The sequence below is a fragment of the Choloepus didactylus genome, chromosome 8, assembly GCF_015220235.1.
Source record: "Choloepus didactylus isolate mChoDid1 chromosome 8, mChoDid1.pri, whole genome shotgun sequence".
NCBI classification, from domain to species: domain Eukaryota; kingdom Metazoa; phylum Chordata; class Mammalia; order Pilosa; family Megalonychidae; genus Choloepus; species Choloepus didactylus.
The window spans coordinates 117,000,838-117,016,365 of record NC_051314.1 but is presented as its reverse complement, the minus strand read 5'-3'; the positions used below and the strand labels follow the sequence as shown (position 1 = coordinate 117,016,365).

General features: G+C 37.3%; 1 protein-coding gene across 2 annotated transcripts in view; it reads left to right on the top strand.

The window, feature by feature from the left end:
• DERA (deoxyribose-phosphate aldolase) overlaps positions 1-15,322 on the top strand; it is a 153,648-nt gene extending 138,326 nt beyond the window's left edge. The window contains exons 7-9 of one of the 2 annotated variants that reach the window (XR_005218428.1): positions 10,531-10,643; positions 14,249-14,394; positions 14,639-15,322. Coding sequence is in view for 1 of the 2 variants with exons in the window: in XM_037846716.1 (XP_037702644.1) it covers positions 10,531-10,643; positions 14,245-14,394; positions 14,639-14,695 (320 nt within the window). In the remaining variant the exon portion in view is untranslated. Of the gene's footprint in view, positions 1-10,530; positions 10,644-14,244; positions 14,395-14,638 lie in introns of both variants that reach the window. The other variant, XM_037846716.1, reaches the window with a different exon arrangement.
• Positions 15,323-15,528: the final 206 nt, after the last annotated feature.

The following is a 15,528-nucleotide window of genomic DNA, read 5'->3' as shown; positions in this document are numbered from 1 at the left end:
TAAAGGTCTAGGAAGAGTATTCAAAGAAATTGTTGGGGAAAACTTCCCAAATCTTCTAAACAACATAAATACACAAATCATAAATGCTCAGCGAACTCCAAATAGAATAAATCCAAAAAAACCCACTCCGAGACATATACTGATCACACTGTCAAACATAGAAGAGAAGGAGCAAGTTCTGAAAGCAGCAAGAGAAAAGCAATTCACCACATACAAAGGAAACAGCATAAGACTAAGTAGTGACTACTCAGCAGCCACCATGGAGGCGAGAAGGCAGTGGCACGATATATTTAAAATTCTGAGTGAGAGGAATTTCCAGCCAAGAATACTTTATCCAGCAAAGCTCTCCTTCAAATTTGAGGGAGAGCTTAAATTTTTCACAGACAAAGAAATGCTGAGAGAATTTGCTAACAAGAGACCTGCCCTACTGGAGATACTAAAGGGAGCCCTACAGACAGAGAAACAAAGACAGGACAGAGAGACTTGGAGAAAGGTTCAGTACTAAAGAGATTCGGTATAGGTACAATAAAGGATATTAATAGAGAGAGGGAAAAATATGGCAAACATAATCCAAAGGATAAGATGGCCGATTCAAGAAATGCCTTCACGGTTTTAACGTTGAATGTAAATGGATTAAACTCCCCAATTAAAACATATAGATTCGCAGAATGGATCAAAAAAAATGAACCATCAATATGTTGCATACAAGAGACTCATCTTAGACACAGGGACACAAAGAAACTGAAAGTGAAAGGATGGAAAAAAATATTTCATGCAAGCTACAGCCAAAAGAAAGCAGGTGTAGCAATATTAATCTCAGATAAAATAGACTTCAAATGCAGGGATGTTTTGAGAGACAAAGAAGGCCACTACATACTAATAAAAGGGGCAATTCAGCAAGAAGAAATAACAATCGTAAATGTCTATGCACCCAATCAAGGTGCCACAAAATACATGAGAGAAACATTGGCAAAACTAAAGGAAGCAATTGATGTTTCCACAATAATTGTGGGAGACTTCAACACATCACTCTCTCCTATAGATAGATCAACCAGACAGAAGACCAATAAGGAAATTGAAAACCTAAACAATCTGATAAATGAATTAGATTTAACAGACATCTACAGGACATTACATCCCAAATCAACAGGATACACATACTTTTCTAGTGCTCACGGAACTTTCTCCAGAATAGATCATATGCTGGGACATAAAACAAGCCTCAATAAATTTAAAAAGATTGAAATTATTCAAAGCACATTCTCTGACCACAATGGAATACAATTAGAAGTCAATAACCATCAGAGACTTAGAAAATTCACAAATACCTGGAGGTTAAACAACACACTCCTAAACAATCAGTGGGTTAAAGAAGAAATAGCAAGAGAAATTGCTAAATATATAGAGACGAATGAAAATGAGAACACAACATACCAAAACCTATGGGATGCAGCAAAAGCAGTGCTAAGGGGGAAATTTATAGCACTAAACGCATATATTAAAAAGGAAGAAAGAGCCAAAATCAAAGAACTAATGGATCAACTGAAGAAGCTAGAAAATGAACAGCAAACCAATCCTAAACCAAGTACAAGAAAAGAAATAACAAGGATTAAAGCAGAAATAAATGACATAGAGAACAAAAAAACAATAGAAAGGATAAATATCACCAAAAGTTGGTTCTTTGAGAAGATCAACAAGATTGACAAGCCCCTAGCTAGACTGACAAAATCAAAAAGAGAGAAGACCCATATAAACAAAATAATGAATGAAAAAGGTGACATAACTGCAGATCCTGAAGAAATTAAAAAAATTATAAGAGGATATTATGAACAACTGTATGGCAACAAACTGGATAATGTAGAAGAAATGGACAATTTCCTGGAAACATATGAACAACCTAGACTGACCAGAGAAGAAATAGAAGACCTCAACCAACCCATCACAAGCAAAGAGATCCAATCAGTCATCAAAAATCTTCCCACAAATAAATGCCCAGGGCCAGATGGCTTCACAGGGGAATTCTACCAAACTTTCCAGAAAGAACTGACACCAATCTTACTCAAACTCTTTCAAAACATTGAAAAAAATGGAACACTACCTAATTCATTTTATGAAGCTAACATCAATCTAATACCAAAACCAGGCAAAGATGCTACAAAAAAGGAAAACTACCGGCCAATCTCCCTAATGAATATAGATGCAAAAATCCTCAACAAAATACTTGCAAATCGAATCCAAAGACACATTAAAAAAATCATACACCATGACCAAGTGGGGTTCATTCCAGGCATGCAAGGATGGTTCAACATAAGAAAAACAATCAATGTATTACAACACATTAAAAACTCGAAAGGGAAAAATCAATTGATCATCTCAATAGATGCTGAAAAAGCATTTGACAAAATCCAACATCCGTTTTTGATAAAAACACTTCAAAAGGTAGGAATTGAAGGAAACTTCCTCAACATGATAAAGAGCATATATGAAAAACCCACAGCCAGCATAGTACTCAATGGTGAGAGACTGAAAGCCTTCCCTCTAAGATCAGGAACAAGACAAGGATGCCCGCTGTCACCACTGTTATTCAACATTGTGCTGGAAGTGCTAGCCAGGGCAATCCGGCAAGACAAAGAAATAAAAGGCATCCAAATTGGAAAAGAAGAAGTAAAACTGTCATTGTTTGCAGATGATATGATCTTATATCTAGAAAACCCTGAGAAATCAACGATACACCTACTAGAGCTAATAAACAAATTTAGCAAAGTAGCGGGATACAAGATTAATGCACATAAGTCAGTAATGTTTCTATATGCTAGAAATGAACAAACTGAAGAGACACTCAAGAAAAAGATACCATTTTCAATAGCAACTAAAAAAATCAAGTACCTAGGAATAAACTTAACCAAAGATGTAAAAGACCTATACAAAGAAAACTACATAACTCTACTAAAAGAAATAGAAGGGGACCTTAAAAGATGGAAAAATATTCCATGTTCATGGATAGGAAGGCTAAATGTCATTAAGATGTCAATTCTACCCAAACTCATCTACAGATTCAATGCAATCCCAATCAAAATTCCAACCACCTACTTTGCAGATTTGGAAAAGCTAGTTATCAAATTTATTTGGAAAGGGAAGATGCCTCGAATTGCTAAAGACACTTTAAAAAAGAAAAACGAAGTGGGAGGACTTACACTCCCTGACTTTGAAGCTTATTATAAAGCCACAGTTGCCAAAACAGCATGGTACTGGCACAAAGATAGACATATAGATCAATGGAATCGAATTGAGAATTCAGAGATAGACCCTCAGATCTATGGCCGACTGATCTTTGATAAGGCCCCCAAAGTCACCGAACTGAGCCATAATGGTCTTTTCAACAAATGGGGCTGGGAGAGTTGGATATCCATATCCAAAAGAATGAAAGAGGACCCCTACCTCACCCCCTACACAAAAATTAACTCAAAATGGACCAAAGATCTCAATATAAAAGAAAGTACCATTAAACTCCTAGAAGATAATGTAGGAAAACATCTTCAAGACCTTGTATTAGGAGGCCACTTCCTAGACTTTACACCCAAAGCACAAGCAACAAAAGAGAAAATAGATAAATGGGAACTCCTCAAGCTTAGAAGTTTCTGCACCTCAAAGGAATTTCTCAAAAAGGTAAAGAGGCAGCCAACTCAATGGGAAAAAATTTTTGGAAACCATGTATCTGACAAAAGACTGATATCTTGCATATACAAAGAAATCCTACAACTCAATGACAATAGTACAGACAGCCCAATTATAAAATGGGCAAAAGATATGAAAAGACAGTTCTCTGAAGAGGAAATACAAATGGCCAAGAAACACATGAAAAAATGTTCAGCTTCACTAGCTATTAGAGAGATGCAAATTAAGACCACAATGAGATACCATCTAACACCGGTTAGAATGGCTGCCATTAAACAAACAGGAAACTACAAATGCTGGAGGGGATGTGGAGAAATTGGAACTCTTATTCATTGTTGGTGGGACTGTATAATGGTTCAGCCACTCTGGAAGTCAGTCTGGCAGTTCCTTAGAAAACTAGAGATAGAGCTACCATTCGATCCAGCGATTGCACTTCTCGGTATATACCCGGAAGATCGGAAAGCAGTGACACGAACAGATATCTGCACGCCAATGTTCATAGCAGCATTATTCACAATTGCCAAGAGATGGAAACAACCCAAATGTCCTTCAACAGATGAGTGGATAAATAAAATGTGGTATATACACACGATGGAATACTACGCGGCAGTAAGAAGGAACGATCTGGTGAAACATATGACAACATGGATGAACCTTGAAGACATAATGCTGAGCGAAATAAGCCAGGCACAAAAAGAGAAATATTATATGCTACCACTAATGTGAACTTTGAAAAATGTAAAACAAATGGTTTATAATGTAGAATGTAGGGGAACTAGCAGTAGAGAGCAATTAAGGAAGGGGGAACAATAATCCAAGAAGAACAGATAAGCTATTTAACGTTCTGGGGATGCCCAGAAATGACTATGGTCTGTTAATTTCTGATGGATGTAGTAGGAACAAGTTCACTGAAATTTTGCTATAGTATGTAACTTTCTTGGGGTAAAGTAGGAACATGTTGGAAGTTAAGCAGTTATCTTAGGTTAGTTGTCTTTTTCTTACTCCCTTGCTATGGTCTCTTTGAAATGTTCTTTTATTGTATGTTTGTTTTCCTTTTAACTTTTTTTTTCATACAGTTGATTTGAAAAAAGAGGGGAAAGTTAAAAAAAAAAAAAAAAGAAAAAAGACAAACAAGGAAAAAAAAAAAAAAAAAAAAAAAACGATGTGGTGCCCCCTTGAGGAGCCTGTGGAGAATGCAGGGGTGTTCGTCTGCCCCACCTCCATGGTTGCTGACATGACCACAGACATAGGGGACTGGTGGTTTGATGGGTTGAGCCCTCTACCATAAGTTTTACCCTTGGGAAGACGGTTGCTGCAAAGGAGAGGCTAGGCCTCCCTGTATTTGTGCCTAAGAGTCTCCTCCTGAATGCCTCTTTGTTGCTCAGATGTGGCCCTCTCTCTCTGGCTAAGCCAACTTGAAAGGTGAAATCACTGCCCTCCCCCCTACGTGGGATCAGACACCCAGGGAAGTGAATCTCCCTGGCAACGTGGAATATGACTCCCGGGGAGGAATGTAGACCCGGCATCGTGGGATGGAGAACATCTTCTTGACCAAAAGGGGGATGTGAAAGGAAATGAAATAAGCTTCAGTGGCAGAGAGATTCCAAAACGAGCCGAGAGATCACTCTGGTGGGCACTCTTACGCACACTTTAGACAACCTTTTTTAGGTTCTAAAGAATTGGGGTAGCTGGTGGTGGATACCTGAAACTATTAAACTACAACCCAGAACCCATGAATCTCGAAGACAGTTGTATAAAAATGTAGCTTATGAGGGGTGACAGTGGGATTGGGAATGCCATAAGGACCAAACTCCACTTTGTCTAGTTTATGGATCGATGTGTAGAAAAGTAGGGGAAGCAAACAAACAGACAAAGGTACCTAGTGTTCTTTTTTACTTCAATTGCTCTTTTTCACTCTAATTATTATTCTTGTTATTTTTGTGTGTGTGCTAATGAAGGTGTCAGGGATTGATTTAGTTGATGAATGTACAACTATGTAATGGTACTGTAAACAATCGAAAGTACAATTTGTTTTGTATGACTGCGTGGTATGTGAATATATCTCAATAAAATGATGATTAAAAAAAAAAAAAAAAAAACAAGCAAACACAAAAAACCTGCCATTTAAAATATCATCCAAAAAAGGACATACATATAAATCTAAAAAAATATGTACAGGATCTATATAGACACCTATTAGAATGGCTAAAATCCCAAAAAATAAAAGCAAAACAAAGACTGTCAATATCAAGTGTTGGCAAGGATACAGAACAGAAGGAACCCTCATTCACTGTTGATACAGCCACTTTGGAAGACAATTTGGCAGTTTCTTAACAACACTATACATAGTCTTATCATAGGTTCAGCAATTGCACCTTTAGGTATTTATCCAACTGATTTGAAAACATTTGCCCACACAAAATCCTGTACGTGAATGTTTGTAGTAAATTTATTCATAATTGTCCCCAACTGGAAGCAACCAAGATATCCTTCAATAGATAAATGGGATAAACACACTCTGGAACATCCATACAACAGAATATTATTCCAGGGTAAAAAGAAATGCACTAATTAACTGATGGAAGGACATGGATGAATCTTATATGCATATTGCTGATTGAAAGAAGTCGGTCCAAAAAAGCTATATGGTTTCATTTATATGAAATTCTGAAGGAAGAAAAAAATAAAACTACAGAGACAATAAGAAGATCGGTGGTTGCCAGGGAGAGGGGAGAGAGGACATGAATAGGTACAGCATGGGGGATTTTTAGGTGTTAAAACTATTCTGTGTAATACTGTAATGATGGATACATGACACTGCATTTGTGAAAGCCCATAGAAAGGTCACAAAGGTGAACATTAATGTATGTAAATTTTAAAATATTATTCAGAGGTCAGGCTGTGGCAAAAGAATATCTAACTGTATCACAAATGTATGTATGAAATGACCTCACTGAAGGGGATGGGAGAAAAAGGTGGTGACCTAAGTAAATTCAGAAATGATTGCAGTATGTAAGACTGAAGGCAAAAGAAACTGCACATAAGCACTGTACTCTAGTTGATAATGTTGCTTCCCCTGGAGATAAGGGTTATCAAGTCTGATACCACTATACATGGATATTGGACATGAACAAATAAGTAAATGTGTGGTAGGTGGTAGGAGCCAAGTTTCTCACTGTTGTAGTAGGAGTTTACAGATAAGCAAGGAGAAGAGGCTAGAATGATCCATGTAGTAAAGGATCAGAGTAGGAGATATCGGTGGAATTTATATACCTTTAATATAGATTGCTACATATAGAAATATTTATAGATATGTGGGTTAGTACACACACATATGTTCCTTGCTCTGTCACCTGAGAGAGGCTGAAGCAGTATCACAGCTAACACTCAGATCTTGATTTCTAATACCATTCCCCAGTAAGAGTAACCAAGGCTTTTTGGAGAAATGGCTGAATCTAGGACTGGAGCAAGAGACATACAAGATGAGCTTAAAGCATCTTATAGTGCCAGAAAGTACAAAAGTACCAAAACAAACAAGAAAGGAGTAAGTATATCAGGGGGACACAAGAGGCAACTATAAAAGAGTTCCCTGTAGCCAAAGCTGGAATAATTTAAGCAAACAAAATAAATAATGTAGTATTGGATTATAAACAAAGTATAAAATAAATACCCATGAGACTATATGGATGTAAATAAATAAGTGGAGGAGAAGAGGTAGGTCTTCCATGCAAACAGATTCCAAATAATTCATGTAGATACTCCATCCTCAAGGAGAAAGAACATAACTCTCCCCTCCCTAAGTACAGGATGCTCACAATGACTTCTTTCTAAAGAGTACAGTATGGAAAGGTGAGAAAAAGAGTAAGTTGACAGTGGAGAAACCTGACAAACAGTACCTCAGCCAGGTGATCAAGGTCAGTATCAACAGTAATTCATGTCATTAGTATATACCCTTGATGTGATGTGATGAAAATGACATTTTACTCTATGGTCTTTCCTCCCGCAAACCTATAACTCAATTCTAATCAGGAGAAAAAAATCAAACAAATCTCAGATGAAGGACATTCTGCAAAATAACTGGTCATTACTCCTCAGAACTGCCAAGGTCATCAAAGTCTGAGAAACCATCACAGCCAAGAGGAGACTATGGAGACCCAACAAATGTGTTGCAGTATCCTAAATGTCATTGGACAATGGGTAAAAACTATGGAATCAGAATTAAGTCTGGGCTTTAGCTAATAATGTTTAAGTATTGGTTCATTAATTGTAACAAATGTACCATACTAATGTAAGATGTTAATAATAGGAGAAACTGGTGTGGGGTATGAGAACTGTCTGTGATATCTATGCAATTTTTCTACAAATCTAAGTCTGTTCTAAAATTAAAGGTTATTTTTAAATGAATGAATGATATTTTACTATGCACCACCTGTCCAGTTTTATTACAGGTATGAGACCTAAGCCTGACTTCTTTCCATATTAGTCAGTCAGAGGTGGAAAATATTGCAGTTTGCTTTTTCTTGGTAGTGATGAATCTCCATCCATCCATCCATCCATCCAACCATCCAGAAAATATTTGTCAAGCTTCTAGTGTGTGTCAGACTCTGGGGATTCAGAAGTGTCTAAAAAAGATACCACACCTGTCCTCAAAGATGCTTTATAATACAGTCAAGAAAAGAGGGTAGGCAAATAAGCAAATGATTTTGGGGCAACCTGCTACCCCTGGGTTACTGTGCTCCTGTCGTAAATGTTCTGCTGTCTTTCTCCTGAATGGATTACTGCCTCCATACTCTTCCAAAGGAGTATGACTCTTTTAGTTAACGTTAGATGGTCTGATCATGAAGTAGCCATACCTTTTTGAGGTATATAGCCTTGGTATATTTAACTTAATATTTTTCTCTTCTGAAATACTCAGAATTTAGTTACTATCCAATGTCATAAGATAATGCCCCATAAGAGGAATATCTATCTTGGTCTCATTGTGAATTCTATGTATTTGTTTATTGGCTTTTCCTCTAGAACATCTGCTCACAAGTGGAGGAGATTGTTTCTTTTGTTTACTGGTCTCTTCCCAACATCTTTTGTTTACTGTTCTGTGCCCAACATCTAGATCGGTATCCGGCACTTAGTAAGCACCCAGTAAATATCTGTTGGATGAATGCATGTATGACAGGCATGTCTGCATTTCTCCCAGTGGGCCTACCGACCCAAAGAAAAGGTGACCTGCCCTGATATATCAGTGCTCCCATAGGGTTTGTACAGATTATAGCCCTACTTAGAGCCTTGCTTCATTGTATTTGCATAACACTTAACAGTTTTCAAAGTGCTTTCACAGAGATTCGCTCTTTTGGTAACTTGTGTAACACTAGGAAACAAGAATTTTCAGACCTATTTTACAAAGGAGGAAGGTAAGGAGATGGGATTTACAAGGTGAATTTCAGATCTCCTGACTTCTAGCTTATCAGGTGATCACCCAGAAGAGTACATGTTTCATATCCACCTGCTCCTAGACTGTGTGCTTTGAGGGCAAGGGTTGTGAATTATTTGTTTTTATATTTTCCACGGTGCCTTGCACACAGTGTGCTTAGCAGAGGTGCATCAATTTAAACTTTCAGTCCACAGAATAGTTGTGGAACAGTCCTTTCCAAATGAAACTCGAGGGGAACATTTTGGCCGCTTCTTTCTTCTACTTCTATCATCCACTTCTTTGACAGTCCTTGGGAGAATCTCAGAAATGAGGTATGGTTCCACAGATCCGGTGGCTGAGGCCATGAACTTGCACCTAGTTGTCTATGAGCAGATTCTGATTCAGTTGGTCTGGTGTGGGCTGAGCGCCTGCACCTTTAACAGGCTGTTAAGGTGGTGCTCATGCTGCTGGTGCATGGTGCACACTTTGAGTACTGGGGCTAGGAAACCACATGAAAGACGGGTTCTCTGCTGGCCTCTGACTCTGTGTCCCTAGGTAAGTTTCTGGAAGACACTATAGCACACTGGTTGAGGCAGACTGCTTTGGTTCGTATTCCACCTCCCCCCCTTACTACTCTGTGACTCACTTAACTCCTCTATACCTCAATTTCTGTTTTTAAAAATGGAAAGCCTGCCAGTACTTACCTCCTGCTGTTGTTGGGAGGATTGACTCAGTTAACACTTGTAAAGCTCATGGAGCTCAGTGAATCTTAACTACTATTACCATTATCATTTCTTTGTCTCCTTGTGCTATTCTGTTAAACTATATCAATAGGTTGAAGATATATTTGAGAGGCAGAAAGTCATTAAAAATATTTGCAAGGTGTGAAATAGCATCGGGTCTTCCATGAAAATCCTGATCTGGTTGGACATAATTCTTTCGTTAACAGAAGATGCAGTGGAAATCGGCTGATGGTGATTCCTCTTATGTCATCCCACCTGTACTGTGTATTTATTTGCTGCCTACCAAGCATGAGCAAATGAGGAGAAACTGAGTAGGCCCTCCAATTGTGCAATAAAATGCAATGATATATGATGTTAAGCACAGGACATAAAATTGGTTTTTGTTCATCTCAGTTTTGGATTAAATGAACTAACTTGATTTTAATTGGTGGTATAGATGTACGGAGGCAGGAGTCCCTGAGGTCAGTGAGAATTCCTTTGGTGCCTAATTTAATTGTTCTGATAGTAAGGAGAAAAAAATGTATGGACAGATTTATATTAAAGGGAGATGTTTGTAGTTTTTCGAATAATTTACGAAAAATAAAATTATGTTCTTCATGAGCAAGAAAACTACACAACTCAGCTCATTTCTTCCACTGTCTCAAAAAATATGAAAGATAGATTTTTAATTAACATAGAGTTTTTCTTCCTTTCCTTTTGTTGTAGGATCAGATTTTATTAAGACCTCTACTGGAAAAGAAACTGTAAATGCCACCTTCCCGGTAGCTATAGTAATGCTACGGGCCATTAGAGATTTCTTCTGGAGAACTGGAAAGAAGGTTTGTTAGTGCCAGCAAATCTTTCTTCATAGTAAAGATAATGTTATTTATAATACTAGTTACAGCCGTGATAACTGTCTTTATATGCAGAAGATGTGAATGCGTTGCCTTTATTAAGATAAATGTTTAATTTACCTTTCATTACAAAAAAACACATTCGTGGAGAAAAATGTGCAATTAATATAAAGTGAGTATGATTGTGGGAGTAAGTATGTGTGATCAAGATGTAAACTCACTTTATGTCCTTTTATTAACTGGAGATAATTTTATCACTGACAAGAGATTCCTAAATGGGTTCTTTAACGAACTAATTCTGCTGCAACACAGAGGCTTTCTGGCAAGGCGTTGGCCAGCGAAAACAGGTTAATGCAGCAATTAAACTTCCTTGAGGAATGGAAAGAATTGCAGAGTAACATTTATTGAATGATAAGCTGTGGTGGTGATATGAAAAGTATGCAATATAATAGGAAATAATCTTTTCCTGTCATTATTGAAGGACACATATAAATTGGTTTTTCTGTTGGGAAACCCCCGGTCCAGAAAAACTTATTACTTTTAATAATATGAGGTGAAGAGAAAATTCTCGAGGAGATGAACTTATTAAACAAAATAATGAAATGCTATGAAACAGCAGGGAAAAGGTAGCTAGACGTTATATAGCTCTTGAATTAAATATCCATTTTTGCGTTTTATGGCAGTTGGATGTGCTCTTTGGAAGACTGTTAAGCTGAGGAGGGTATGTGCTAGCTTTTGTCAGCTTTTCGAAAAAATAATATATATTTTTTGAAACGTGAAGTTAAAAGGAAAAATGCGTATGAGGTGTTTTTTAAAATGAGTTTGGATTTTCTTTTCACTTCAAGTTGCTTGTTTAGCTGCAAATTATGTCAAAGGATTTTTTTTTTAAATATCATTGGAGAGAAAGGTAATGTGCATGTGTGTGTGTGTGTGTGTGTGTGTATGTGTGTGTGTGTTTTAATGAGACTTTCCATGTCTAAGAAGATATCTTTTAAAACCAATCTCTTGATTTCTGCTGAATGGAAACTCAAAAAAGACTTTTAATCCCTTGCCAACTGGATGTGATGACTTTATATGTAATTTTAGCTTCAGTTTATTTTGGAATAGGAGACTTTTTTAGAATGTACTAGTTTTGTGACTAAATGAACTCCTTCCAGAATTTTCTCCTTCAGAATAACTTATCTTTTTTTAAAAAAAAAATGCAAATGGATTGGATAAATAGCCACTGTGACTTTATGTAGAAGTTGAACTGACTCAAATAACCTCTACTCTGGTAGCCTTTCTGCAATGATCCAATAAGTAATTTCTTTTTAAAGAAAAAGCTGTTAAAAAAAAAAAAAGATAAATCTATCTTTGATTCCCCAATTTAGACTACACCACTTACAAAACCAATGGTCCTCATTCTTGGGCAAAGAATATCAAAAGCAGATAAGCAGATGTAAAGCTTTTTACCCTTGTGCCTGGGCCTCCACGAGCAGTTCTGGATCTGGGCTGGTACTCAGGCTTCTGCATATTTCCTGAGCTACACAGGTGATCCTGATGTGCAACCTGTTTTGCTCTTGACATTTGTTGAATAGTTATTATGTGCCAGGTCCTGTGTTAAATGCTGGGGATACAAAAATGAACAAGTCTCTTCCAGGAGAGCCCTTAGATGACAAGCAAAAAATTTCAATAAAAATATTAAGTGCTCTACAGAGGGATTCAAAGGGTACTCCAGATGAGAGTACAGAGGAAGGGAAGCTTTCCTGTCTTTCAATACTTGATATATAATCATTTTGACCATTTCTTCAGCTAATAAACAAAGTTCGTCCCAGTTTTACTAAGAAAAGAATAGGTTTGAGTCAAATTGTCTTCATTTTGAGCATGTTTGATTTCATGAAGTGGGTATCTGTGTATGTATCTGCAAATCAGGTGCGGCCTTTTGGGTGGTTGACAGATTGCCAGGGCAGCCCTTAAACTGTAAAGTTTCTACATCATTGATTTAAGGGGAGTTTTAAAATGTGGTGGGCTGCCTTCCAGACTATGATTAGTGTCACTCCCGAGAAGCAGAAGTTTAATATTTCATAACTGATTTCATTGCAGATTTATGTTTTCCATATTCTCTCCCTTAAAAAAAATGATAAACTTATGCTAGAACCTCTCTTTGGAAATAACGCCAAGCAGACTTGCTGACACGAGTTGAACTATATGGAAAAATCTATATGCAGCACTTCCTAATTGACAGAAATGCTCCTATGATTAACATGTATGCTAATATAAGCTAATTGATTTTTTTGGCCTCTTCTTAACAGATAACCTCATCTTGCTTATTCCTACCCCCTTCACCTTCCCCTCACCTCCCCATGTCCCTACAGAGTCATAGCTTGGGCTCCAGAGTAACAGGCAAATATAGTTAGAATCTTTGCACTGCAACTGAGTAGCAGTGTGATGCTGTGTGATTGAGGTGGGGAAACCAGTTAGGAGACTTATATTGCTAGTCCATATGAGAGTTGACAAGGATCTAAACTAAGCAGTAGAAATGAGAGTAGAAGGTGTGGAGCTATAGAAGTTAAGGAGGTAGGAAGGACAGGACTTGACTGTTCCTTGGATATGGTGTACTGAGGGAAATGACAGAGTCCAGATTAGCTATGAGGTTTCTAGCTTGGATCACCAGGTCTCTAGCTTGATGATGGGGCCATCCATTCATTGTCTTTCTTCTCTAGCATTCTGTTAGCAGTCGCCTCCTGCTAGTGCTATCTTAGGCTATAGGAAGTTGTTTTGACTCCTCTACTGAACTGGATAGTCAAGTTCCAGAGACAAGTAAATCCAGATGAGAATGGTTTTACAGTATACGCATAGGTATCCTCTCCTAATGGACCCAGGGATATCGTTTATAAACACCAGATGTTAGTTGAATTATGCCGTTTTATGGCCAGTCCTCAAATACTACTGAATTGTGAAGAGTCCCTACACTGTCTTTTTTCTACTGTGCTTATGTAACTAGTCTGCCTGCTTTATATAGCTCTGTATACCTTCAACTTAAAAAAAGAAAAAAAAGAAAAAAGTTCCTGCAGTTAAATTGATTAAAACAAATGTCAACTCTCCTTGCTGGATTGCTGCCAGTTTGCCTAGCATGGCCTTGTGGCCTCGCTGATTGTCTCCTTTTATTTTAAATACACACGTGTGTTTTTGAGCCTCAAGATGAACGCTGAAAGGTGACTGTACAGGCTTACTTGTAGGAATGAAGAATGAAAGGGCTTTTGTGATATGTGTTTTCCTATTTATTGACACTCCTTTTGTTTACCCGAGATTCACAGCTACTGTCTAGATGTTGCAGGTTTACCACTTCCCAATAAGTGAAATGTTAATGACGGCCATTAACCCTCATTAGTGTCTCCTCAGAAGCAGTGACATCCTTCCCATTAATCTTGAAAAAGTTACTTTGCTGGGTGAACGGGCGTGAGTAGATGATCTAGGTTCTTTTGCTGGATGAAGTGAAATTGACTTTAAAAAAAAGAATGGAGACTGTGTGTAAACTGAGCACAGTTTTTTTTAAAAGCAATTCAATGACATTAAATATTGTTCTTTTCTCCACCTTCCTTTCTAGATAGGATTTAAACCAGCAGGAGGCATCCGTAGTGCAAAGGATTCCCTTGCTTGGCTGTCTCTTATAAAGGAGGAGCTCGGAGATGAGTGGCTGAAGCCAGAACTCTTTCGAATAGGAGCCAGCACTCTGCTTTCTGACATTGAGAGGCAGGTGAGTAATAACCTGTTGTCCTTGACTAAATTGATAAGTGTTTTCGAGTAAGAAACTGAAAGTCACCTATCGGGCTGTATAGGGATGAAAACTCATCTGATTCACTGTGTCCTTTTCGAACCTCTGCCTTCTTTCAAGCAAACCTCCACCTTAAGTAGGTTGGGTGGAGATTCTGCTGATGTGTATGATTATAACTTTACAATTAAATGTTAACTAAAATTCTAAACTCTGATTTTTCTCACAGATCTACCATCATGTGACTGGACGATATGCAGCTTATCATGATCTCCCGATGTCCTAAATCAGCAACTGATTCCAGAAAATAGTTCTGTACAACAGCTTTTCAAAGATTATTTTTCTACACAATTGCTAAAATTATTTACTTAAAAAAAGAGGGACTAGGCAAATTACATTTTTCCCTTGAAATTACCATTGAACTTAACTGAAACAATGAAAGAAGAAAACCAAGCTAATCCACACCTGTTGCTCATTTCAGGCAAATCTGAGTGTTACTAGATCTGCACTATTAATTTTGTGGAAGTCTCTTCCTAAAAACTGAGTTAAATTTTAATGACCTCTTTGACAACATCAAATTTTAAGGGGGAAAAAGTGTAAACTGCCCACAAAGCATGCTCTAGCAGAAGAAAATGCAGCACCCTGAACTGCTGTGTGCTCTAATGACCTCGAGAGTCACTGGTTTAGCCCTCATTACCCCCATGAAAATTCGTCTTTAATTTTGGCAACAGATATGCTTTTCTTATAAATTGTTCTGCTTATGAAATTTATGGCATTGTTTTAGGAAACTGAATATCATTGAATTTTTTAATAAAGTCCCTGTAGTTCTTTATTTAGAAAATAAAACTTCTAATTGTAATGATACATATTGAAAAATTAACTCATTAAACATATAAAGAAGTTTTATCGATGACTTGCTAAATCTAATGGATTCCTTGGTTTATGTGTCTTAGGTAAAGCACCTTAGTACATTACTAATGAATACAACTTATGTATATATTCTGAAACTTTTAAGATTTTCTGGTATATTGAATGGGAGAAAAATAGCAAACACTAATATAGCATTTACTCTGTGCCTGGCTGTTCTAAATTCTTTATTTATATCAATTTATTTAATTC